Source organism: Sturnus vulgaris, chromosome 21, assembly GCF_052056855.1.
Source record: "Sturnus vulgaris isolate bStuVul1 chromosome 21, bStuVul1.hap1, whole genome shotgun sequence".
NCBI lineage: Eukaryota > Metazoa > Chordata > Aves > Passeriformes > Sturnidae > Sturnus > Sturnus vulgaris.
Window position 1 is genome coordinate 10,953,155 of NC_142263.1, and position 27,035 is coordinate 10,980,189.

At 46.0% G+C, this 27,035-nt stretch overlaps 1 protein-coding gene across 1 annotated transcript in view; it reads right to left on the reverse strand.

The window, feature by feature from the left end:
- The window catches only part of BAZ1B (bromodomain adjacent to zinc finger domain 1B), a 43,189-nt gene that overhangs the window by 3,137 nt on the left and 13,017 nt on the right, over positions 1-27,035 (reverse strand). The window contains exons 5-17 of the mRNA XM_014881485.2: positions 26,886-27,007; positions 25,885-26,082; positions 23,074-24,769; positions 21,581-21,719; positions 20,971-21,101; positions 19,550-19,661; positions 13,006-13,104; positions 12,411-12,588; positions 11,781-11,966; positions 7,550-7,697; positions 5,895-6,042; positions 3,629-3,747; positions 1,202-1,350 (exon numbers count right to left, since the gene is read on the reverse strand). Of these exons, the coding sequence (XP_014736971.1) occupies positions 1,202-1,350; positions 3,629-3,747; positions 5,895-6,042; positions 7,550-7,697; positions 11,781-11,966; positions 12,411-12,588; positions 13,006-13,104; positions 19,550-19,661; positions 20,971-21,101; positions 21,581-21,719; positions 23,074-24,769; positions 25,885-26,082; positions 26,886-27,007 (3,425 nt within the window). The remainder of the gene's footprint in view (positions 1-1,201; positions 1,351-3,628; positions 3,748-5,894; positions 6,043-7,549; positions 7,698-11,780; positions 11,967-12,410; positions 12,589-13,005; positions 13,105-19,549; positions 19,662-20,970; positions 21,102-21,580; positions 21,720-23,073; positions 24,770-25,884; positions 26,083-26,885; positions 27,008-27,035) is intronic.

The window sequence follows — 27,035 nt, forward strand, 5'->3', positions numbered from 1 at the left end:
CCACAACAAGCAGCCAAAAAATAAATGCCAGCAAATGGAGAATGTGAATTCCCTCTCCCTGCCTTCTCTTGAGCTTGTGGTGGGCAGAATGGGAGGCAGACAGAGAAGCACTTGTGCTGTCGTTCTGCCCTGGCAGAGCTGACTGTGCCATTTCAAATCCCAGGGAGCAGCTGGTGCCCCGAGCACTGCCGTCCCTGCGCAGGCTCGGCACAAGGTCAGTCATGTGCCCAGGGACCCAGCACAGGTCACAACCAGCATGGGGACATCCCCATAGCTCCCAGAGCATAGCTTATGGGACATCACTGCTGAGGAAACATTGAATGACAGGAAGGCTCCACAGCAGAGGGTACTCACTATTCTGACCCAGCTCTGGTCTCTTCCCAGGACAAATGATAAATCCTGGCAGAGTCCACTTCTCTGATCCAGTGTGCTGTTCCAGTAAGATTTCCCTCACTGGAATATCCCTTTGTGCTGGCTGTGGGTGCCTATCCTGGGCTCGCTTGCTCTCCAATGTCTAGCACAGGTCACAAGTCAGACCTAGCATAAGCAGCAGTGAACCAACAGATCATGAGCAAGGAGAGTGACAGGACACACCAGCACCACTAGTGCTGGTCACGGGACAGATGGCAGATCTGCAGGGCGTTGTGACGTGGCTGTGGGGCTGAAGTATCCTCATGTATCCCCTATGGCGTGGTGTTCCCCAGAGACAGTCGCTGCAGCTCCCCCCACCCAGCATGCACAGACTGTTCTGTGCAAAAGCCTATGGTTTTATTCTTTAAATATCAAGTGAAACCTAAACCAGCTAAATTATGTCCTGGAAGTTGAGGAGTGACAACTGTCAGAAAACGGCCAAGGCTGGGGAGCAAGGGTCCAGCATTGCTGGCATTCCCTGGCCATCCAGGACCCCCTCAGTTCCCCCACCTCTCTGCAGAGACATATGGATACTATTTAAAACCCTTTAACAAGCTGCCTTCTGCTCAAGGGGACAATGTGTGAAAGCGGCTGGGGAGGGATGCCTGGCATATCTGTGCTGCGTCTGCAGCAGGCCCTTAAAGATATGTCTCCTTTGTTAACCCAGCCCAGTCCAGGCTTTCACTAGGATTCAGGGCATTTCTCTGCGAAGGGATGGGAGGAAGCATGCCACCTGTTTGGTTTATAACTCATGATGTGAGCTGTCTCCAGGGAGCAATTTCACTCTTACCAGCTCATCGATGTCTGCACCGTTGACAGGTGCTGTGCGCTGCCGGGGTCCCCGTGCAGCGTGCAGCGTCTGCTTCTTCCTCTGGTGCCTTCCCTGCCTCGAGGAGTATATGGAGCCCTGCTTGCCCCGGGCTGCTTTCCTTGGCCTCACTGAAAGAGATAAGCCATGGGCTTAGAGGCCTGGGTGCATCTGGGAGCAGACACCACCAGCCCTTTGCCTCCCACACCAGGTTGAGCCTCATTCAGGCTGGTGAGCCCAGGGACACCCAGCCTCATCTCAGCTTCACTCTCACACCTTCTCCAGAGGAGATCTGTGGCTCATCACCTCTTGTCCAAAGAGGCCATGGCTAGCAACAGCCTGCTGCTAAAAGGGTACTCACATAGAGCAGATCCTCAAGCTCCGAGGGAGACCTGGGAGCTCCTGGATCATCCACTGCAGGTCACAGCAAACCCCTCTGCCTGCAGCACCAAGAGACCCCAACACATCAAGGCTTGAGGGAGAGACAGGAAAGCAATGCAAGGACAGGCAGCTGTCTCAACAGCACTGCAACATACCCTCTGAAAGCACTGGGAGCAGAAACTGGAGTTTCCTCAGTTTCCTGCTGCCCCTCTGCTCCTCAGTTTTGGGGATGGGTGCTTTTCCAAGTGGCCCACACAGTGGGATAAGCTAGCTGGTAAGGCCCCCGGAGAAGAGAACTGTGTGCAGAGGGAGTGTCAAATTACTGCAGCTGGGAGCTGCTCCACGTGCTGCAAGTGGGAAACAATGTGATTCTATTCCCCAAGACTGGGGCTGCCACATTACATCCTACATAAAGGCACTCGTCCATGAGTCTGCCTTTCAGAGCTCCACAGTGGTGGCAATGCAAGCATGCTGACGCACTCCCTTGTCTTAAGTTTCTCCCATGACCCTCTGTACGAGGAGAATGTGTTTGCCTCCCCAAGTCAAACCCCATCCACCTGATCCCAAGTCCTTGAGCAAGCTGTATCCAGCACACTGGATACCTCAGCTGCAGCCTCTGATCCAGCCTTGTCCCGTAAATCATCCTGCTGAGCCCCCCATGCTGGGCGTGCAGCGGGTCCACAGGACGTCCGCCTGCTGTCACTCCACTTGTGTGTCAAGCGTGCAGCACGTGCTAAATGTCAGACAATCCAACATTCTAGGTTAGATCCCTCAGGATAAACGCCATGAGGATCAATGTGACTTCTCTATTAAAACAAAAGTTTTCCACAGTGACCTTTCCATGTTAATGCTCTCTAAAGCCAGGGGTTGCATTTAGCACTTTATTTTTAGTGACTGTAACCCTCTTTTGCTATTGTTTGGAAAGCTTGGCTCAGCTCCTGCCTTGGCCATGCAACACAGGCCAAACACACTCCAAGTGTGGACATGGATATGCCGCAGGACAACAAGCAGTGTGCACAGCCGTGGTATCAGTGAGCCTCCCTGAAACAAGAATAAAGTAAGGGAAGGCTCAGGCCTGGATGGAAACCCTCAAAAGAACATGGGATAATCCTCTGAGTTCCAGTCTCTGGATTCCATCTGCCCTGTTTAAGACAACCTGCAGTTAATGTTATGTCAGTCAAGGACAGTTTGACAGAAAGCAAATGCTGGCAGTGTGCCATTCCCAGACTGAGACTTTCAGTGCAGCAAGTTGCCCAACTGACACTGAATCAAACTCTCCTAAAACCAAAGTGGATACACATACTAAACATAAATATGTTTAGGTGAAGAAGCAGATACAGAGGAGTCTAGGAAACAATCTTTTACTCCTCCCAGCTGCCCAGAAATGCTCCAGTTATGCATCCCAAGTGGTTTCCGTATGCAATCAAAGGGTGCTGGTGGTTCAGGCTACACTACACCTGGAACACTGTGCGTTCCCACCGGAATAAAGAGAGGAAGCGCTAGTCCCCCTGTTTCAAAATGCCTTTCTGTCAAATCACCAGAAGTCCTGCACTCAAGGGGTTATGAACTGATGGGAAAAAGAAAAGAGAGGGCTGTGATGAGAGCTCTCATAAGCATTTAAACAGCTTCCAAGTGTACAACAAATCCTGTAGGAGCAGAGACTGACAGTCCCAGGAACTGCTGGTGCTGCCACTGCTCTGCAGGCTCTGCTGACCCCCTCACCCCACTGCAGTCTCTACTGACCCCTCTCAGCCCTCCCAACAGTATCATCACTGTCCCCAGGGAGTGACCGGGCAGTGAGTAGTTTCAATCTCTGCTAGTGCTGACCCCATCACAAATGGCCAAGGGTTTACTCCAGCTCCCCAGGTAACCACAGCACAGCCACCAGCCTTCCCCTGTGACATCTCCCAGGCTTATACCTGCTCTGCATGAGGAAAAGCACAAATCCTAAAGAGGATCAGTATTTCAGACACTGAAGGCAGGAGGGTTACTTTTTTCTGTTATTTCACTACACAGTCAAAGCCTCACATTTTAGTCCAGCAACTTCATAGTCTTCTTCTTCCTCCTCTTCCTCCTCAGCATCTGGTTCATCAGAAGCTTCCTCACCTTCTTCACCTTCATCTTCAGCAGAATCCTCTGCATAGTTCCTAGAGCAAGGCAGATACACATATTTGTGGTACAAGAGCCTGGGAATCAGTGGCCCCGGAGGCCCTGGTACTTGGTGTTTGGGCAGCACAACAAGCACCAAGCTCAGCCCAAAGCAGTTTGCTGTATTCCAGACTACTGAGTTATAGCTACAACTCAAAGGGCATTTCCCCAGCTAAACATCTGGGCTGGAAATTCCCAAGAGCTGAATCTGCATATTTTTTGGTATTCTAGGCACCATGACCATGGGACAGGGGATTTTAAGACTGATTGCTGTGTCATTACTCCTCCCTGAGAGGACGATTTGCTATTTACCCAGGTCTGCAGGCCCAGCCTAAAGAGTTTCAACAGGGGTATTTTTTCCTGCTGGAATATTTTCCCTATACTAAAGGAAACAGATTGGTGAGCAGAATGTCAGGCTCCTCCCGTGCTGAAGTCAGAAGCCACGCAGACTCCCTGCCCAGCACATTCTGGCTTCTCACCTGTGTCTGTTCAATCATTCATAGAACCACAAAATGGTATGGGTTAGAAGGATCCTTAAAGCCCACCTTGCTTTGGTCCCCCTGCCATGGGCAGGGACACCTCTCACTAGACCAGGTTGTTCCAAGTTCCATCACTTCCAGAGACGAGGCAGTCACAACTTCTTTGGGCAATTTGTGCCAGGGCTTCATCACCCTCACAGGGAAGAATCTCTTTCCAATCAATATCCAATTTAACCCTGCCTTCTGCCAAGAAAGAATGTCAAGGAAGCCATTCTCCCTCGTAAATAGTCTCTCCATCTTTTTTGCGGGCTCTCTTCAGGTACTAGAAGGCTGCAATTAGGTCACCCCCTCTTTTCCAGGCTGAACAATCCCAACTCTCTAAGCCTTCCCTCACTGCAGAGATGCTCCATCCCTCATATCAACTAGGTGGCCTCCTCTTGACTTGCTCCAACAGGTCGATGTCCTTCCTATGTCCTTCAATGTCCTGTGCTGGGGATCCTTGAGCTAGAGGGAGCACTGCAGGTGGGGTCTCATTCAGACCAGCACGCACAGGCAAAAGAGGACACAGGCAAAGCTGCTGTGGGAGTCTAAATCCCTTGGATACATAGGATCTTGAGCAATAAGAGGAATAAAACTTCCAAAGCACAGAGGGCAAAAGACTTGCCAGGTTGACATTCTTTTCCTATCTCAGCCAGAAAGACAAGAGCAGAAAGCAGAAAACAGGACAGGTGTTCCCCACCTGATGGCTCTAGGCCAGGAGCTGAGCAGCTTGCAGGTAACTCTGACACATCAAAGTAACTGAACTCAGGCTACAACAGCTGCCTTTATGCCCTGTCATTTCTGTACTAGTCTGAGGAACTCTTAAACGGTGTCCAGGAGTAAGTAATACTTTTGAGGCCATACACCACCTGCACAGTACTGGCTGGCACACCTCTATTGTGCTGCCGCTCTGTCAGGGAGGATCAGCTGGCTGCTTCTGCATCAGGTGCCACTCAACAGCCTCACCTCACTGACAGAGTGATGCAGCAGAATCACCACCAGCAAAGGACACTCACCATAAAGTGCTTAAATTCCAGCTTGCAACTCAAAAAAACAATCAAATACCCTGCTGTCAGGAGGCAACTACTTATATCTGCCACACCTCCCCAGATCACGTTCCCTTTGTCACATTATAAGGTGCTCCTGTCTTGCTAAGGTTATCAGGTACAGAAAACCATTAGAATGGCATTTTGTAGCCTGTCTTGTTGTAGTAAGAGTAGGGATTGAGCTGCAGACTGGAGTAATGTCTGCTCTAATTTACAAGAACACTCCAGTAACCCAGTCCAGGGACCCACAGATTTGCAGCCACCAACTACATGAAGAAACAACTCAACCAGCTGTTCAAAGGAAACAACAATCCTTAGTGCAGCTAATTTTGGTGGGTGTTTTGTACATGTTTTCATTTCCAAACCAAAGTTATTAATTAGAACTCATGAACTTGTAATGCATCAGTACAACACAGATGTGCTAAACTTACACCCTGAAATTGCTTTTCTTCTGTTCCAGTGCTGCTTTTACTGGGTGATTTTAAACCTTTTAAAGGGGCTTTGCTCCAGGCTGTTTTGGGTCTTGTGAAAAGAGGCCCTGGACAGTGCTGTTACAAGGCTATGGGCAAGAAGGTCACTCACCTGCCCCGTGAGCTGCGCCGCGCTGTCGAAGGCTGGCACGCTGGGCACTGCCATTCCCCATCTGGGATCTCATAGAGTGCTGGCCGCAGGCAGAACAGGTGGAAGGCCTTGTTACACTCATCACACAGGATCAGCTTGTCATCCTCACCTAGGAAAGTGTAGCTCAATTGTAACAAGGCCATGGCCTCACTCAACCCAAGAGGCAGAAGCTGCTGCAGTGCTGGAGGGCAGGACTAACCAAGAGAAAGATGCAGAGTCCCTTCTGAGGGCAGGGACCCTTTCTCTGATGGTTTTCCTTGGAGATCCTTCTTTCTGTCCCACCACTATATTTATGAACAGCAGCATTTGAAAACAAAACCAATGCAAAATCCGTTGCCTGTGAAGATTTCACTGGAGGCAAAGACAGAAGTCTTCCAAAGACATTCCACACCCAGACAAACAGGGGGAAAGAGAAGTCTGCTGCAAACAGGGCCCCAGAGCTGTAAGGTATAAATGGAGCTATTCTTGTTCTATGCTCAGCCTGGTTAACCTACATGGTATCTTCTTTCTACTCAGGATAACAAGGCTACACTGAAGATCAGTATGCAGCAGGACTAGTCGCTCTCTCTGCTTCCAACTGATGAAGGGGAACACGGAAACAATCCTGAGCCAGCTTTCTTTTACTGAAGTGGAAAAAGAAAGTGCAGAGGGCTTGCCAGCTTGTCTTTTTCTAACATCTCAATTCTTCATTTCTGTGAAACTACTGTGCTAGTCTCAGGCGAGTGCCTCCTTACTTTCGCCTAGAAACTCCTCTCAACAGCAGGTAGGATAGTTTTTGGCACTGGTTTGGAATACTGCTGAGGCTCTGCTGTGAAGGTGGATTTTGTACCAGTTCAGCCCTTATTTCTCTGAAGAGATGGATGGCAAAATCTTGTGGCAAACAAAAGTTGTCCGGCAGTCCCCCGAGCTCTGCCTGCCCTCATTTCCCACTACAGTTTCAGCAAATATAAAAGTGGTGAAGCAGAATGTACCACCAGGCTCTTTCCTCCAGGCTCCCATCCAACAGGAGAGGTTATGGCAGAACAAATATCAGCATCCCAGCTCTGCTGACACCCCTTCTACTTCGCCCTCCTCCTAGAAGATTCTAAAGCCCTTCATTCTACAATGCACACAGAGAAAGTATCCCCTTGTCACCCGTTTGGTGACCACCCCAGCTCATTGAGCAGTTCTGCTCCCACTTTGGCCTCAGAGCAGCAACATCCCACCTCACTTTCCCCATAATAACCTTCCCAACCTCTCCTTGCTTGCTTCTTCTCTAAAAGATAGGATTAACTGACAAGGCTCAGAGACCCGAAGACCATTCCAAACATGAAACTAGGGAATGGACAGTTGCTTAAGTGCTCCCAGAAGGATTTGTAGCTTACTTTTGTCCAAGTACCCTAAATATCCAGGGGATAGCAGCTCTGCAATATTGTGTACTGGTTATGTAAGAATGTTTTACTGGAGTCAGGGTCAAACGTTTCTGAGATCAGTGCTGCTGAGTGTAAATCCTGACATTCAGAACTTAAAATACGGTCAGAGTGACAAATTACAAAGACACATTGCCTAAACAGAGCAGAGAGATGACAACATCCAACTGCTGCACAGACAGGAATTCTGTGGGCAGGAATGCGTACCTTTCTTGCGACACACTTTGCATCTGGCATTCTCAGCTGACATATCCCACTTGATACAGGCATCCAGCATCCCCAGCAATACATGCATACGGGAGAAGGTCTGGGCCTCACGGATTGCTGTCTTCCATTTCTCCATGGCTGAAGCAACCTGCAGACAGACTTAACAGCTTACAATGATGCACACATACAGCTTCCTTCAGTCTAAAGATGCTTTTATATTCCTTAGCTGAGACTATTCAAAACCATAGCTCAAGTCTTGGTATTTCTTTCTTTCTGTGCTATTTCTTTCATCTCAGCAGTTCTGGCTGTGGTTTATCTATATCCAGTCTCCCTGGATCAGACAGTTTGTTCGTAACAGTTGACCATTTTGCATTTCATAGTCAAGCTGAATCAACCTACATGAACTCCACTGAATTCTTGCTCTGAAGGTCTAACCTAAATAATCAGCAGGCTACAAAAATAAAAGAAATCTAGCACTGTAAAATGTGTGGTGAAAGTTGCAGAACAGCTGGCAATCACAGTGGAAGGAGGATTGAAGCGGTCTGTGCTGCCCTCCAGTGGGTACCACATAGGCACCTGGACCTCAGCAACACCCTTGTGGTCCCTGAGCTGCTCAGGTGGCAGAGGGAACCCTGTGCCACCAGCTACAATCACATTGCACAGGCATTTGGATCCCCAAATATGAAATCAGCTGCTTCCCTGAGACAGGATGGCCTCAGTTCATCTGAAATCCCAGAAACTGGGAATGAGGGTGACAGTATCAAAGCTGAGCTTTGCATCAGGGTAGCTGCCAGGGTATGCACAGAGCAATGCCAATGGGAGACCATACATCCAGCTCAGGAGGTTTGGAAATACCATTTTGATAAATTGGAAATGCAGCAGGACAGAAGTTATCCAGAGCCATATCCCTCTCTAATGGTAATCCTGTGCTCTACAACAACGAGGCAATGGCCCAGACATGACAGGAACATAATAGGCCTCAAGTTAATGTTCTTCTATCCCAGGAGAATGAAAAAACAAACAGTGAAGTGTCAGATGGGAAAATCTAAACTCTGCAGCTGACAGCAATTTGGGAGCCAAACAAAACCCAGGACTTTTGCAGAGTTGCACATTCTCCTCTGACTGAATTTGAGGAAGCACAGCATATATTAGATGCTTGGAAAAACACACAAACTGTTCTAAAATGTCAATATCCGTACTGCTGTTGCTGGTGTGGATCCTGGAGAATCACCAGAGACAAACGGAAAGCTGCCCAGCCCACTGTAGAGGTTACACAGCCCTGCGCTCTTTCTTTGCAACACATTGGTGAGGTGCTTCGCACGCTGTAATTGATTTTCCAAGGAACTGTTACATGGGTTTTGCTGTTAACGTACTGGGTAACTGCTGGGCCAAGATAAATCTGCAAAAGCTGTTGGCAAGTTTTGCTGAGATATTTCTTCCTAGGTCTGTGGAATTTAACAGATTTCTAGCCTTGCTTCCCAAGCATCAGGAGACTCGGGCATTTGAGCAGCACCAGTACCAAGGGAGTTCCAGCTGCCAACAAGGCAAAATGGGAGACTGGAAGAAGTTACTTAAATCCCCTCTTGATGGGATAGGAGCAATCTAGCAGGGAAAACAAATAAAAAGCAACCCCCAGAATAAAAGAAGTCTTCAGTCACATGTCAACCTCAGACTGATAGAAAATACCTTCTTTGATAAAGGTAGACAAGCCTCCGGATACAAAGGCTCTCACCTGGCACCCTGAGCTGAAACCCCTCAGAACAGCTGAAACTGGAATTGCTTGGTTGTGAAGCCACTCTTTGAGAGATTGTCTGCAGACTGACTCTCCCCTTGCACAGACTACTGAACACGGGTCACAGGGGTGATAACCCATCCACGTTCTTTACTCTGCTCATGCTGTTGTGATGCAATGTCACGCTGCAAAGAGGTCACATATTCCCTGTCCTGTTCTGGGACAGTCCAGCATACTACTGCCAATGGAAATGGGAATGTTTGCATCAACAGAGGCACCAGCCTGATTTTCAGGAGCAGCCACAAGCCAGGTCTCACTGCAATCCTTTGCAACTCAGCAATGTGAGCTCCAGCAATGCAGCTGAGCCAGCAGGAACCCTTAGTACAGACAATTATGTCAGCAAATGGGTGTCTGTTAAGCCATAACTTGTTTCTCACAGGGAAAATGAGACATAGCCATACCACAGGGCTGCAATTCTTCCTCTATAGTCTGGAAGTACATGGATTGTGTTTTTCCAGTGTAGCTATGCTCAGTTTTACCTGCTATGTACTCTCAGTGCAGTTCTGGCTCAAAAAGCTTCATAATTCTTAGCCTATGTAGATTTCTCTTCAGAACAGTCTGGCTGGCAGTCAGGGCTTTTCTGAATGTAACTTTTACAGCTGCTCTTTCAAGGTCAGCTGTAAAAGTCTTCTGCTTTGGCAAAAAGAAAGCTTATTCCAGGTAAACTGAGGTAAAAAATATTGCCAAACCAAGCAAACCAACGAACAACCCCAAAAAAGTTGAACATTGGTCGTACCACCACGAAGGTCTAAAAAGGTCTGAATGAAATAGTAAGCACCTCACTGCATAAATAAATGCTCCAGGCAGATTGGCATGACACTAAAGCCAGTGCTTGGGGGAGGGAGACCCGCACAATCACATACTGGGGCTCTGTTGCAGCAAATCTGATGCTACCCTGAGTGTGCCCTACAGGTAAGGTACAGCCCTCGTGATTACAGCTCTAAGGCAGATTGGAGTAAGGCACAATACCGTGCTGCTGTAGAAACAAGAAATGTGCTGATCTAAGCCCTTTCTGTCTCGCACCTCACCGATTTTTACAGAACTCCACTCTGCTGAGAGGTTTCAGGATACAGCATCCTCCCATTACCCTTGCACTTAGGATAAAAGATTCAAAATTAGCCAAGTCTAAATACTTCAGGACAACTGAGAAATGTGAAAATTTCTAGTGCATATCCAAATTATCCCACTAACACAGCAATGGCACAGCTTAGCAAAGACCTGATGCTCAAACAAGGGTTCAGCATTTACTGACAGGAGGTTTAAAAAAACCCCCCAAAAAAGTACCCTCAGCATCAGTCATAGATTTCCAGAAGCGTTTGTGTTGGAATGGACTTTAAAGATCATCTTATTCCAACCCCTTGCCATAGGCAAGGACACCTACCACTAGATTAGGCTGCTCCAAGCTCCATCCAACCTGGCCTGGAACATTTCCAGGGATGGGGCAGCCACGGCTTCTCTGGGCAACCTGTACCAGGGCCTCACCACTCTTACAGGGAAGAATTTCTTCCCAATATCAACTCTAACCCCACTCTCTATCAGTGTGAACTCATTCACCCTTGTCCTGTCACTACATGCTCTTGTAAATTAGTCACTCTCCACGTTACTTGCCTGCTCCCTTCAGGTAAACACACGTCAAGAAATATTCTTTCTTTCTTTTTTTTTTAACTTGGGACTTTCAAGTACTTCTGTTGATCCAATTCTGATATTGTTGCCTCTGCTGAAGTCAGTGATCAGTCAGGGCAGAGCTGAGGGCAATGGGGAAAGTCTTGTCATGGGGCATTAATGTCCTGTTCGACTTAGTGCACAGAAACTACCCCTGAATACAAGTACCCCTGTTAGGGTATAACACTGGTGCAGCACAAGCTCCCAATACTCTGCAGCTCCTCTCCATCCCTTTTATTAGGAGGGATACATATTTAGACCCACAATGCCACTTTTCTCCTGGAGGCACATGCAGCTTGTTTCCCCAGACATCTCCCCAAGTGTCTCCACACATCCAACAACTTGCATCTCCCTTTGCCTAAATGTGATATTTGTCTGAATCTCACTCCCTTGAAGTCACCAGAACCTCAACATGTCTCTCCATCTCTTTGTGGACCAAAGGCACCATCAATTCTCTCTGACAGATACAACTCCTATTAAGTTCTGTGAAAATGCTTCATAATGTACTTTTATTTAAGCAGAACTGTATGGAGGGAACTTGACCCATTCCCTATTCATAGACAGAAAATTAAGTAACTCCTCACTATTATTTTTATTTTCCCCATATATTTACTCTTCAAGATAAACAGGAACACCTGGCCCCAAACACCAAACACACTCAACCACACATCTGAAATGGGAGGAAGCAGCTTAAGATTTAGTACCCCATGAAATGTACTGTTACCGGTCAAAGAGTTCTACTGCAAGATCAAAACAGAGCCCGGAGGTGAACAATACCTTGGCTTCTTCTGCCATTTTCTTGTCTTCATCTATCTCCTCAGCCTTGGCAATGTAATCCTCTCCTTGGTGTTTCCTTCTCTTCTGCTTAGGGGCCATGAAACCTTGCAGAAACTTCTTAACAACACCAGCCTGGAGTGCAATCACACACTCTCCAAAATCCTTCAGGCTTTCCAGTGAGTACACCTGTTGGGAAGAGTGTATGACCCCATTACAGCGGGATATTACTCTCTCTGCTGCTTGAAGTGAGTCTGCAAATGGACACCCGTGGTACCTAATGCAGTGTGGTTACCTGCCACACCTGGTTATGGAATCAGCATATTGCTAGTGTCAACAAGACATGCTCGCTTTAATATAGAAGATAAAAATCAGCTATGGAGTTCTGCTCCATAAAGAAGTCTGTCATGAAAATATGGGAACAAGACAATTGAACAGGACACTCAGCTCCAACATTATGACCCACCTACACCTCAAGCCATCAGCTGTATAATCTTGAAATAATTGTTTAAAGGACAAACAAGAAAACGGATTTCCTGCTCCTCTTCTCTGAAGAGAACATAAGACTTAAGACCTTCCACGGAAAGTATCATCTCACACTTGTCTTGTTCAGTACTTTGCCTGTTCACTCACTTTTGCTTCATATTCTGGTGTCACATCAACATATCCCAGGCCTCCCTTCTGCAGCCGCGTTGCAACTTCAATCAGATCACTCCGGAGGTAGTTCAGCAGTTCCTGGTTGCCATCACAAGATTTGAGGCCCAAGTTCTGTTTCCGAGCCAAATGGATGGAATGTGTGATGTCCTGATACCTGGAAAATCAAACTCAACCTTTGAGTACAGGCAGAGCACTTCCCCTGGGAGCTGGGCAGGCTCTGGGACAATGGTCTCCATTGAGAGCTATGAGCTCCACCAGTGCAGAACGTTCTTTGAAAGACACATGAAAGCACGTGGCAGTTCTGGCTCAGAGCAACCAGCACTGCCTTTGTTCCTGGTTTCAAGGAGCAATTTAAAAACTGACAGAACTTCCTCACTGTTCAGAGTGTTATTTATCAAGAATCTGCCCAAGAAAACCAGATATTACTCCACCTGAATGTCCTCCCCTCTTCCATACAGGAACGATCAAAGTCCAGCATGGGAAGCTGCCCCAGGAATGGCAAGGATTGCTGTGCCAAGGACATGCTCTGACTTGGAGAAGGCATACATACTAAAACAAAGAGCAGGCTCACTTTTTCTCCAAGCGCTCCTTGAGCTGGCTCTCCCTTACTCCTTGGGGGTGCAGGCAATCCAGCAGCTCATCCAAATCCTTCTGACTGTCACAGAGAAACCTGAAAGATAGAAAAATGCACCTAGATCACCCAGGGTATCTCTGTGACAATACAATTTCTTCTTCTAAATAGTTCCCAAGGATCAGTAGGTAGGACTAAAAGGTAACCTATATCATGACCCCACGGAGCAAGGTGAAACACTTCCAGGAATGCTGGTAGAAGAATTCTGACTCAGGTTGGCTTCTTTTCAAGATCCTCAAATTTAGCAAATTCCAGGGTAAGAAAAACAATCAAAATAAACACAGAACTGGTTAATAAAAGTATTTCCCCCATTAAGTTTATTAAAATGTTGGCATTTGAATTCAGTTGTCTACCCGAGGGATTCCATTCACTACTCTGCAGTTAAAGTGATCTGAATGTTGTGTCAGATGTACCACAAAAGACTAACACACTGACAGCATGGCAATTTTACCACATTTTCTTTCATTAACCAGAAGTCCCCAGATTAAAAAGGGGGTGTCCTGGCTGATCCCACAACTGCTGCTGCTGGAGCTCTGTGCCTATGCAGGCTCTGTCTCTGCAAGTGCATAAGGCCTCCTCTCTAAGTTTGCCCAAACTTGAAAGCTCAAGTATAGAATCTGAAAACCATATCTATCAGCTTGAAACCCTCCTGCTCAGGAATCCTTGAAGACAGCGATGGCCATCAGCAGTTAGTCCAATCTAAAAGGGGAGTACTTCTACAGAGTTCTGTAAATCAGATATTCTTTCTACAATTCCAGAGTACAATCCTGTTTGCATGCTGGGTCGTACATTTAAATTAGTTTTAAGACAGCCTGAAATTCTGCGCTTTCCTTCTTTTCTTTCCAACTCTATTCCAGGAAACCATGGACCCTCTTCATCTGATGGGATCTGAATTCAACTCGAGCTTCAGAGGTAATTTACAGAAAATATGACTAATTCCATATCTTCTATTAGAGGACTGCTCATTAGAAAAGTGAATACAGGAAATAGGAGAATCAACCTTATTTGGAAACAACTGCAAAGGACCACTCTGTGATCCTTACCAAAAGATTCGAGATCTAATCTTTCTTGGGCACAAGCCCAGATGAACCACGCAACAACTAGAGAAAGATAGTGTTGTGACTCCTCTTGGAATACCAGTCTCCACAATGCTTATTTTTCTGGTAGAAATACTTACTAAATACTATACCTCAAAATACTTCATAATTCTATGAATATGTATGGTCCTACTAGGGCAATGGCCTCACAATTCACATTCAGCTAGGAAATTCATTACTCTAACAGAACATAAGATTGATTGTATAACAATGGAAGGAGGATGGTTTTTAGCCAGTCATCTGCTTCAGTACCTCTGACCCTGTGGAGCATCCTCACTCTGCACCCTGAGATCAAAACCTTTGGGCACCACACTCTCTGCACCTCTCCTTGTGGAACAGGACAGAGCAGCTTCAGATATCCTTCACCCACTAGAATCTGTCACCATCTGGGAATGGCATAAACCACACTCCAAACCATTTGCCCTACAGTTACCCAGCACAGGAGTATTTCCCAGACACCGTGAGATGGGTTGCCCAGGTCGTGATATAACAACATCAGACATTGCTGGTGATACACCATGGAAACCAACTAGAAAAATATTCAAGATGACCACACCTGAGCTTTCCCTGCTTTCTCCCATGGAGACAAATCAAAGGGGGGAATTCACTGCACTCTTCTGTCACACTGTAAAAAGGAAAGGGTACTGGAAACAGTCGCCATGTAGGGTTTCGATTCTCCAGTATTTCTGGGGGAAGACAACACAGGCTACTGGGCAGCTGCAGAAACCAGCTCCCACCCTTTTAAGAAAGCCAGAGTTAAGCCCTGGTACAACTTTGTTCCTGCTGAAAAGGACATGGGACAGGGAAGGAAGAGCATCTGCAACAGGTAATTAAAACTTCCCAGTTCACTCTGAGAGTAAGAACTGCTTTCTGGGACAGGGAACTGATCTACTTAAGCCTGAACTCAAGACTGAACCTAAGCCTAATCTGCAAAACACAAAAATATTGGAGACACCATGTTAGTTTGATTAGTGACCCCTTGCTACTCTGTGCAGCCACAGCTCCTGCTTCCCAAACTAGCTCCAGGCACCCCCTACCTGTAGAACTACCTGCACATCCACCTGGAGCTCAACCACCTCCAGGCTGGGAGCATGGATGTGGTACGACAGGCTGGTATTTCAAATGGGGAAGGCAAAAGGGAGTGTTGCAGAGAGGGATGGTAAGACAGTTGATGCCCTTAATGTGGCCTAGCATAGGTTAATCACACACTCCAGAGGGATGGGAAAGATCCCTTTGGGAAAGTCAAAACCAAGTGGGGGTCTTCAAACTGATCTACAAGGGGGAAATCCTGACTGGTGTAAGGACTTTCTGCATTCCTAAAGAACAGCCTAGGTTCTCTCCTGACATTTCCGGCAGCACAAGCCAACGGACTGACCAGCAACCAGAACAGAAGGCACAAATGGCACAAGCAAGTCAAAAGGAGCTCCCAGTATTCACTCAGGCTGAATATTCCTACCTGCTCTCAGGCTATAGGCCAGAAGGAACGCAGGAAGGTCTAAAACCTGGACTAAGGAACAACAAAATCGAGAGGACAACATCTAGAGGAGCCCAGGACCAGTACCTGCTCTGGAGGGTTGGTGGAAACAGGGGAACTCCATCTGTAGAGCATAGGCGTGAGAATGGAGTCTGTCAGCACCCATTCATGGTTAACTCAAATTGTCTGCTGAGGGGACCCGCCATACCATGCTGAATTCCTAATAGATGAAGAACAATGGCAGTTACTCTGCAGAGATGCCAGTGTTTCCAAAATTCAACTCCTTTCTGACCTAGATGAGCAAGAAGTCTCCTGCATGTTAATATCCTGCCAAGGCTGTGGCTCCCCCATGGTTCTTGCTGGAAAGACCAGCAAGTACACAGCTCACAAGCACTATGATATGGACAGAGACTTCTTTGGAGCCTACGTGCCCAGAACAAGGAGATTTTAAATAAGGATTAACACCTGTGCGAGAGGAGCACAAGGTGAAGAGAGGGAGTGGTCCATCTGTTTGGAGAAGACAGAAGTAACCAAGTGTTTATGATGCTGAACTTTTAGGACAGAACACTGGACCATCTTCTTTTTGGGGACAAAGTATTGACAACAGAACTACTTCTATGAGATATTGTTTATGTAATTCTTGATAGAAGTATAAATCTATTTCTCCCTTTATCAGTGCCCTACCAGCTCCCATCCTCAAGGCAAAAAGGGGCAGGACTGTAAAATACAACTATTCAGAGTAAATCTGGTGTTTAATTTCAAAGCCTCAATGCTCTAAAGTATAAAAGGGTAAAGCTAAAAATGCTCTGTAGGTACTCTGAGGCCACTCAATCCCACATACCACTAGGAAAAGAGACAAACAGCAGGACTTAAAGCAGAACACAAATAAATGAAATTTCCTATGCACATGTCAAAATTATGAGTTATAGCTGGACACATCCTTGTATCCAAACAACGGGACACAGAGATATCCAAGGACTGCAGTGTGGGCTCGGGGCTCCTCATGATGTCCAAGGACAGTGTGCAAAAAGCACCCAAGGAGGAGACTCTTCCATAACCATTTATGCTCCGAGAAATCCTTGAGACCAATGGCAATGGCCCCAGATGAAAATACAGGAATATGAATGTGGATTTCCTAAGAGGGAAGTTCTAGTTCCTGGCTAAAGCCCTGAAGTAACAGCTCCCAGCCTGTCACTTGGCTTTCTGTGGATGCTTACATGTCAATGGTGGCAGGTGTCAGACAGGTACTTAGCAAGCAGACTCTAAGGAGTTTCAGATCCTTAAGGAAAAGCCTTTCAGCTGAGAGACTTTATTGCTTAGCTGCAGGCATGGCTTTGGGTGCCCTATCAGTCAGGGAGAGACACTCAATTAGAAAGGGTTATGTGTCCTTTGAGAAGCTGCCTCTGTGCCCCTGCTCAAGGCCCACACCTGGCTCAGATCTTCCACCTGCACTGCTGCCCCTGCCTGGCAGAACAGTGCACACAGGCACGAGCACCTTGTCAAAAACCAGCAAGTGCTGTGACTGTCAGCACTTAAAAGTCCTTCCTAGCAGGGACAAGAAAGGACAGAAATTAAGGACACTATGGCACAACAGCCAGGCCAAACCTCCCCCCACACAGCTCAGTGTCTGATGTCTGAGTGGCCAAAAGGCAGAGCAGGTATGCAGTGACAGTTCTTCAACCTACCCCTCCAGACTGCAGCATCTGCTGGTTTGAGGACTCCTCTGTGTGCCAGGACAATTACCTTTGCGCTTCCCTACTTCCCAATTAACTCCTCTCTTAGCAGTTTGGCCCCTGGTGCTTTGAACGGGTGCAATTCACAGAGCCACAGCAGTTGGTAGCAGCCAGTTGTGTATCTCAGCTGCAGCACTTTCCTCTCTATTTCAAAACAGCCATTTGCTAATTTTATTTCCCAGTCCCTCTTTTCTCTATCAAAGAAAAACTCTTTAGGAGACTTCCCCAGTTTCCTCTAGCATTACTCTCCGTCTCCCTGCTGAACATAAAAGTTTAGAGTATTTCCATTATTTATTTAGTATTTCTTAGCCAATTATTCTCTCATGCAAATAGCTTCCCTCTTCTCCAAAGGCAGACCCTGTAACAAGATTTTGTAAAGCAGGATTGTTCCCCAAAAGGAAAAGAAAATTGTTTTGACCTTAGCCTGTACTTCACTTTATCATTCTTTTAATTAATTTCACTGAGATTCACCACAGATTTTAAGTAGACTTTCTTACTTTCAGCAGCTTCCTTATCCTGATGTGAACTCAAAATGTTTTGTTATTGCTGCTTCAGTCTTGTTTCCAAGTTCCTCAACCCCTTTTTTCCCCAGAGTTAAGAGGCAGCACTTGCTCTAATCATTTAGTATGGAAACTCTAAGGCAAATCTCTTTGAAAGTGTTTTGGGCTTATGGCTGCCACTTTAGGCATTTTTTTAAAGAAGCTTCTTAATTCTTTTTGTTGCTTTCTTTTATAAAAGGAGAATACATTATGGTCACTCCATACAAAGCAGCTCTTAGCAACAGAGTGTAATTCAGCACTGAGTATATCCAGGACCTGGTTCCAAGAGCTGATCCTCCCAGGCTTTGACTGGTTACTCCATACAGCACTCCTGCCCCTGTCACCACACTGATCTCCCTCAGAATCTTGTTGCGAGTTGCTAACCTGAATGAGCAGATGAAATACTGTGCTTTTCCGAGTTCAGCCTGGAGTCACAAGTTGAAGGAATTCTGTGTTAACTCATTCAATTTAGCTCTATGCTACCCTCAGTGTTAGTAACATGCTCTGTAAATTTAAGCTACTGTTTTTCTTATAGAATTGGTCCTTCTCCTGGAACATATCTTGCCATCTCTGTTCAGTAAAGATCAGGTGTTAGAGGAGGCAGTTAGGAAGAGCAGAGGATTTTCCTGTGGATCACACTCCCTGTGCACGACCCATTCCCTAGGAAAGCCCAATTGCCTGAATTTTGGCAAGATGTGCAAAGGCCCAGACTGGCAACAGGGTGGGGATTTGTCATGGGAGGATGGGGCAGTCAAGGAATGCACAAGAACTCTGTGATACCCTATGATCTGCTGCCATGACAGAGAAGCAGCAGAGCAATACCAAGGGTCAGCACTCAATGCTGATGGTGCAGATAAAACAAGACAACCACAATTTCAGTGTCTTTTACAGTTCCTGGTGGGGGAGCAGGTACATGTTTAATAAAGTAGTTCTGACTTGCAACTATTTTTTGGAGATGAGTTCAATTCTATTTATCAAAGACCAAGCAACCCCACTCTGTGTTAGCAGTGGAACTCTGTGGGACTGACGGTGCTAAGAGGGGAGCTGCAGGAGCACATACTTTTTGACAGTTATCCTTGGGGTTATCTTAAAAATACACAATACTCAACAGCAGTTAACAGGTAATGCTTAGCCAGGGTTTTCTGGCATGGGGACACTGTTCAGCATTCCTTACCACACAGGGCAACATTCACCACTGGAGAATTTATTTAAGGACACTGATAGGGCCGGTTACCAGAGCAGGTAACAATCAAACATGCTCAAAGGTAGATTTGACTCACTTAGAAGACACTGCTTGGCATTGGGAAGCATTAAAGGGATAACAGGCTGTCAATAGGGTCGAATGAAATACTTAAAAAACAATACATCAAAGAAGCATTTTAATAGCTTGATTTCTACTGGCTTTGTACATTTTTTTTTTTAGTGATTAGGTTGAATGATGGTTTCACTGGCTCTTGGACTGGCTGCCCTGTTAGCAGAGCAGTAATAATAGCAACAGAGGCCTGGGAAGCTGCTGAACCAACCCAACTGCTCAGCACTGAAAGAGGAACAGGTTTGTAGCAGGTTTTAGCAAAAGAAATCTGTCTCGATTCCTTGACCTCTATACTCTGAGCACTTTGCAGCCATGAAAGTGTGTGTTACCATAAGTTCTGGCCCTGCTTGGGAGTGGTGGTCTCAGCAGGCAGGTCTGTGGCAGGTACGGAGCGGTGCAGCTTGTTCCCTCGGCCATCACTGCCTGTGTTCTTCCGCTTCTCTGCAAAAGAAAAGGCTCAGGTAGATTCCCAAGCAGCTTTTCTACTATTCCAAATACATAAAACTAGCTTCACTTTTTAGCTGTATACTGACAAAGCACTTTTAAAACCAAAGGAAGTATAAGCAGCATGAATTTTTATTTCTGAGCATCTCAGACAACATTCTGACATGAATTTAAATCTTTTCTCATTCAGGCCTTTGACTGTTATGGCCTGAATGTCCAAAGAAATATGCTAAAATCCTGCCCATTGGCTGCAGTAGCAGCTGAGAGATTAAATCAGCTGGAAGCAAGGAGCTGATCAGGAACACAGCTGGTCAGTATTTGAAAACAGTTCTTGTAGGAAAATACACCCAACATAGGAGCTTGGAATGATGCACCTCCAGCTCAGTTATTCTCTAAGACACAGTTGGCTGTACATCTGGATGAAGGATCTCACCGTAGGTTTGTCCCGTTCCATTTTTCTACAGGTATCTAGTTTGTCCCTTGTCTAACACAATCCTACCAGGTGAGGGCTTGAATCTTGATAAGCTCTCCCACGCAGGATTGGTGTAGATGGACTCAGTGCCAGAATGTGATGTTAGAAAAGCAAGAAATGATCACGACTAAAACTCAGCTGAGTCACATTAGTGCGGGATCTTCTGTCCCAAGAACTATTTCCACACAGAACTGTTAAGTTTCCTTCTGTACAGACGGATTTTTGTGCCTGTTCAAACTTGCGAGGTTCCAGGACCCAGGTTCCAAGTCAGCCAGGCAAAATCACAGGGGAAGCACAAGTCCCTTGCACCTCACCTAACATTCAGCAAAGGTGAAGAGCAGGCTGAGAGGAAGTGCAAGAGGGATGTTCACCAGAACAACCTCAATCAGCAAAGCCGTGCGTATCTAACAGACTGCCCTGCTTGTTACTATTCCACAGGCTGATATGGGAGCCTTGGCACCAGCAGGATATCAGCACTGTGATGGACATCCTCACGCTGCAGCACAACTGGCTGATTGTGCACGGGTCTGGCATGCTGCAACTCAGCAGGGTCAGGGTGAACCAGAGGGATAATACCAAGTGACATCAACCTCACTACTTGTAGGAGAGGAGACTCAATTCCATGGTCCTTACATGGGACACTGCAGGCAAGTCTCCAGACCTGCAGCAGCAGAAGGGAAATATCACCAGCACCTCTTGTGTGCAGACTTCTAGAGTTAAAAGGAGGCTTAAATCAGAGTATCCCCACGAAAACAATCAGACTAGACAGTTCTTACACACTCATGACTCCATTCGAACAGCCAGAGCAGTGGAAATACCCTCAAGAGACCATACCTCCAGGGCTGTAGTCCTTCTTCAAATCTTCCTTTTTCGGGTGGGGAAGGGTAAATCTGTAGTCTATACTGTCATGTACCCAGCCTTTTTCAATAAACAAGCCAGGAACCTCATCTGAAAACAGCCAGTACCTGCAAGAAATGTGTTAATAGGTAGCCGTCTCCTTTTCTAGCTAGTTAAACACACACACACACACACACACTTTTATTTGCATTGAAGGGAGAAGCATCTGCGTGCTCAACTCACTAAAAATTGAATGCATGCATATCTTTATGTTAGCACAGCTGATTGATAAACAGGGAAAGTTGTGCTTAGAATCCATTCCAAGAGCATGCCTGTGCAACAAACGTGGAAAAAAAATATTGAAAGATGGTAACAAGGCTCCTGAGCACCCAGTGCCAGCACCTGAACCTCCAGTAGTCCTGACTTCCGTGGGGAGGCTCCAAAAAGCTGAGCACACAACCAGCCACTACACTCCATATACACAAATACTTTCCCCTTCTCCACAATTCCGTACACCCTCCCTATCAATCCCTTCCTGGGGGGTGGTATCTGACACAGCCCCTCTCTTAGGGCAGAGATGGAAGCTCATGGCCATTTCCTTTCCCACCTGTTATGATTCCTATCAGTGCCAATTGGGGTCCTGCGCATCACCAGCTTGGCTTTGGCAATTCCATCCTGGAAAGTTTTCTCAGCAGCAGCTTTATGCCTGCGGATTCTTTCTTCCTCTGCTTCTTTCTCCATCCTCACTGTTAGAATCAGCAAAGAGCAGCATTAGCTTTTCTATATTACAGCCAGACATCAATATTGTCCTTTATCTTACTACACCATGGGAATAAAAAAAAAGCAGTTTTACTGGGGATTTTAGTTAACATTCTTTACAACCATACACTCTTCAGTTTACTTTCTGCCCATCATTCTTCAAAAAAAATGCAAACATATATATATATATATATATATATATGAGAAGAAGTCAAGGTGTAAGGATGGACTGGGCTGAAGAAACCATGGATAAAAACCGTCATATCACAGAATCATGGAATGGTTTGGGTTGGAAGAGACCTTAAAGATCACCTTGTTCCAACCCGTGCCATGGGCAGGGACACCTTCCACTATCCCAGGTTGCTCCAAGCCCTGTCCAGCCTGGCCTTGGACACTTCCAGGGATGGGGCAGCCACAGCTGCTCTGGGCACCCTGTGCCAGGTCAGCTTGGATGACACTTGGAACAACCTGGTCTAGTGGAAGGTGTCCTTGTCCATGAAGAGGGGGTGGACTTTGATCAATTTTAAGGTCCCTTCCAACCCAAACAATTCTGTGATTCTTGGTCTCCCAGAACAGATACTCCCACATGCCAGCTAAGGTGCAAAAACCAGGCTCCATGAGGGATGCTTATCCCTCATTTGTTTCAGAAGGGAAATAATAATCCAGGTGAGCTACACTGTCCACTTCCGTCTGCCCAGCATCCACATTTACAACCAATAAAACCCCTAAATTGTAATACCAAAGTGTTCTCTCTTTACATTCATAATCCTCAAACAGTATTAGTCACACAGAGACAAGGTCTGGTGTTGCAACACGTGATTTAGAGAGGTTTGAGAGGACAGTTTATATTTATACCGGTCCATAACTAATTCTTTAAAGCAAGAAACAGTAAACTGAGATTTATTGCCCAAATCCTGATCTGAGAGAAGGGCTGCTGGCAACAGCCTGACCATGCAGCAGGGCCAGCAGCAGCAGTAAGAACTGCTTTTAGGCAAGAAATATCTCCTCTGTACCCAAGAATCTGATGATGTTTGGACATAAGACAAATTTTTGGTTTTCTGTTCCCAAAACAGATACTGTGTTGTCCAACCTCTCTGTGCCTACCACAATTAGAAAGGTACTGAACAAAAGACACACACAGATAAAAAACAAGAAGCAGGTATTGTTTTTTCTTACATTTACAAAGTTTAAGCTGCCACAGGAACCACAGTACCTAAATTATAAATCTCCAGTGAGCAAATCCCTTAAAACCTGACAATGCTTCTGAAAACAGGCTGTTGTTATTTTTGCCATGAACTTATTCCACAACACACACTCTACTCACTAGGCAATTTTTCTTACCTCTCATTTGTATTTCTTGTTGCTCCCTCTCTTTCTTGGCTTGGATGGCAAGAAGCCGCCTGCTCTTTACAGCACTGATCATATCATCGGCTTCAATTTCTGCCCGGTGCTCCATTTTCATCATTTCGTGTTTTTTCTTTTCATTTCTTCCCATCATATGCTCTTCTTTCCCACTCTCCTTGGTTTTGGCCACCATTTCTTTTCGTTTCTGTTTCTCTGCCCTCTTCTTGTCATTCTCCTCTTTCAGGACAGCCAGGCGCTCTTTCCACAGCTCAGCCGAGGCCTGCTGCTTGGCCTCCACGTGGTCCTGCACCGAGTACGTCATTAGGATCCGGTGACACAGCGCTCCGAGGATGCGCAATTTCTCTTCAGGAGTCAACTCAAAGAACTCCGATGTCTCCAGTTTCTCCAAAAATTCATCCTGTACCTCATTATCCTCGAAAGCTGCTGAATCCTTACTTTCATCTATGTTATCTGAGACCTCACTTTCCTCTTGCACATCTGACTTGCGCAGGCACAGGCGAACCAACTCGGATGCAGAATGCAGAGTAAGTGGGATTTCAGAAAGTTTCATTCCCAGCTCAGCGTAATCCTCAGCAATTTCATCCTGCAGCAGGGTCTGCAAGAGGATGACCAGTACTCTGTTCAGGTACAGGAAGCCTCCCTTTTCTGCACAAAGGGCTTCCATCAGGGATACTGCTGTGATGGGATACTGAGCATCTGGCATCAACAACCCTGAGTAACAGCTCAGGAACTCCACCACCATGGCCACATCCCCAAAAAGTGTGTTAGGAAGTCCCTCTGGAGTATCAACCAGTTTAAAAGTAGGCAGTATCTTCCCTTTCAGATCTTGGTCCTCAAATCTCCTCTGTTTTTCCAGTTTTTCCTTCATCTCCTTCTCCTTCCGTTCTTTTGCTCTTTCCTTCAGTTTTTCTTTCAGCTTTTCCCTTTTCTTCTTCATGTACTCCTTCCGCTGTTCCTCAGTCATGGTGGCCCATCTCTTCCTGTGCTCCAGGAGCTCGTAGCGTTTCTGCACCAACCCACGCAAATCCTCAGGGAGACGGGCACGGTCCTCACTGGAGAGCAGCCGAGCTGTTTTGGAGATAATGCAGGAAAGAGCACTTTTTTTGTCTTCCCGGTCTTTGTTTTCTTTGTAATAAGCAATGAGATGGAGCGCTGCAGGAGGCAGGTGTTTCTGGGGTTTCCTGGAAGATCCAGGGGTGCCTCCAGAATTCCTGGGAGCCCTGGACACCTTAGTGGTACCTTTAGCCATGTCCAGCAGAGTCATTTGTTTCATTTTCATCTTGGGAGTCTTCAAACCTTTTCTGGGAGACTTTGCCTTCCCTGACGACTTCTGCCCATTCAGAACCCTTTTGCCTTTTTGCTTTTTGTCCAATGATTTGTTGTTGCCCTTTCCTAGTCGGCCTCTCTTTGGAATGTGAAAGTTAGAACCAAGTTTAGCAGGTGACACAATTTTCATCACCTCCTCCAGCTCCTCTTTAGGACATTTTGAGTTCTTAGAGTTTTTCACCTTGAGCGGAGAGCCAATTATAGATTTTTCCAAATGCACGTGGCACCACAGGGTTGGACTCAGTGGCTGGCCCAGTGAAGATCCATCTGCTTTGGATTTCTTAGGAAGCTTTCTGTCAGGTGACCGAGAACTCTTCCTCTTGGTTGAGGGATTGAGAGCCATATACTAAAATTAAAGAAAAAAATATTTTGTATTAATACCGAAAGGTAAATAAATGTTATCTAGATCTCTGTCAATTATTTTTGCCCTTGTTTTAATGCTTTTTCTAATGAAACTGCTCACTGCATTAAGGGTAACAGGCTTCTGCAGCCATAATCAGAGTCACAGAATGGCCTGGGTTGGGAGGGACCATAAAGATCATCTTGTTTCAACCCCTACCACAGGCACAGACACCTTCCACTAGATGAGGCTGCTCCAAGCTCTGTCCAGCCTGGACTTAGACACTTTCAGGGATGAGGGAGCCACAGCTTCTTTGGGCAATGTGTGCCAGGGCCTCACCACCCCCACAGGAAAGAATTTTTTCCCAATATTAAATGTAAACCTACTCTGTGTGAGTTTGAAGTCATTCCCCCTTGTCCTGAACAAATATTTATCTTCTAGTTTTAGAAGACAGACTTGACAGAGTCTATGAAAAAGTGAGTTTACTGAATGAACAAAATGGTGCTTTCTACACCAAAAGATGAATTTTAAAACAGCATATTTAACGGTATGGCATTTAGTTGGTTAATGTTGTATTTGGCTTGTTATCACGAAGGGCTGGAAGAACCCATTTATGCTATGTATGTATTCAGTACTAAATTTGTAGTATCTACCATCACTCAATGTAGCCCGTACATGAACCAGGCCTCATGAAGTCACATGCATCCAGGTCTTGGGCCCAGTATCTGATACTACTACATAAAGACTGTAGCTCTCCCATTTCTCTTACACCAGGAAATCATATCTTTACTTGTAGACAAGTAATGCAAACTACTGGAAAAACTAAAAGGGAGTTGCATCTCAAATTTTCAAAGCAGACCACTGTTTCAAATGTTCAAGCCATGTCACCTCTCAAAAGGTCAACCTTCAAAAGAGTATGTTTCCCTGCTCTGCTTCTCTCTGGATTTAACAGATACGTGGAATTGGCACTTGGGGACATGGTTTAGTGGCTTCATGATCTTAGGGGGCTTTTCTAACCCTAATGATTTTGTGATCCTAAAACCCAACCAGCACACTGAAGTCTCTGCCAAGACCTAAGGAATGTGTGGGAAAGCAAAGCAAGTACTTTTAGGAATTCTTACCTTATGTGGGTCAAGCAAGAAGTCACTGAATTTACTGGGTAGAGAGTATTTCTTCACTAACTCATCCTCCACAACCCACGGGGCGTTCTCACATGTGCCAGCACGTAACGCATTGTGACGGATGAAGTACCTCAGGATCTCCTTGTTGGGAGGACGCTCTGTACGGACTAAGCTGTCTGCTGGAACGTTGCTGATGATCTTGGAGATAACAAATAGACCCACTGTTAATGATTAACTTCTAACCACATTATAAATACACGTCATATGGCTATAAGGAACCAGAATCATTGGACTGCTTCATGTCCAAAAACTCTTCACTCGTTCAAAGCTTTCTTGGAAAGACTCAAATCAAACAGAATTTGCAGAACTGAGACACACAGAGATTGGTAGGAGAACCAGATAGTCAAAACAGTAAAAACCATGAGTTTATGATGCAGATTTCTTGCCAAAGCCCATTGTTTTACCTCTGACCTTCCTCCAGCTTGTGCTTGCTACTGACTTTAAAGCTTTTACATATTCACGTTTGATTTTTTTCTCTGAGACCAGAGGAGCACCTCCACACATGGCACTCTTCAAGGTCAGTGCTGCCTTGCTTGTCAAATTACCAAAGAGCAGACAAAAAACACAAGAGCAGTGCTGCAGCTACCCAGAGCTTCCCAAAGCACTGCTACCTCCAACTCAGAGCAGCTCAGTCAGGACAACAGCAACAACTGCCACTCATGATTTCACTGGTCTCATTAACTGCACGACCAGAGATGAGGCACTAAACAGCAACCACGATAAAGCTCCGTGACTCAGTGTATGTAGTACCAAGTGCTTCCATGCACAAAACCTAATTACAGATAGAGAGAGCCAGGCTGGTCAGCTTCACAGACAACTATCCTGCTTCCAATGCCATGACTCTGGCAGAAAGTACTACAATGTGCTGTATAACCACTGGCAGTGATTAATTAAACTTGCTATTCATGTTATAATAGAAAGGACTCAAGGAGACAACTCACTTTATCTTCATTTTTCAGTTTGACATCATATTTGTGTGGCAGGAATTTAGGTGGAACCCACTTCCTTTCTTCCTTCTTCAATGAAGTGGGAAGCTTTCGTGGAGACCTACGTGCTCGATCATCTGATAAAAAAAGGTGAGACATAGTCTT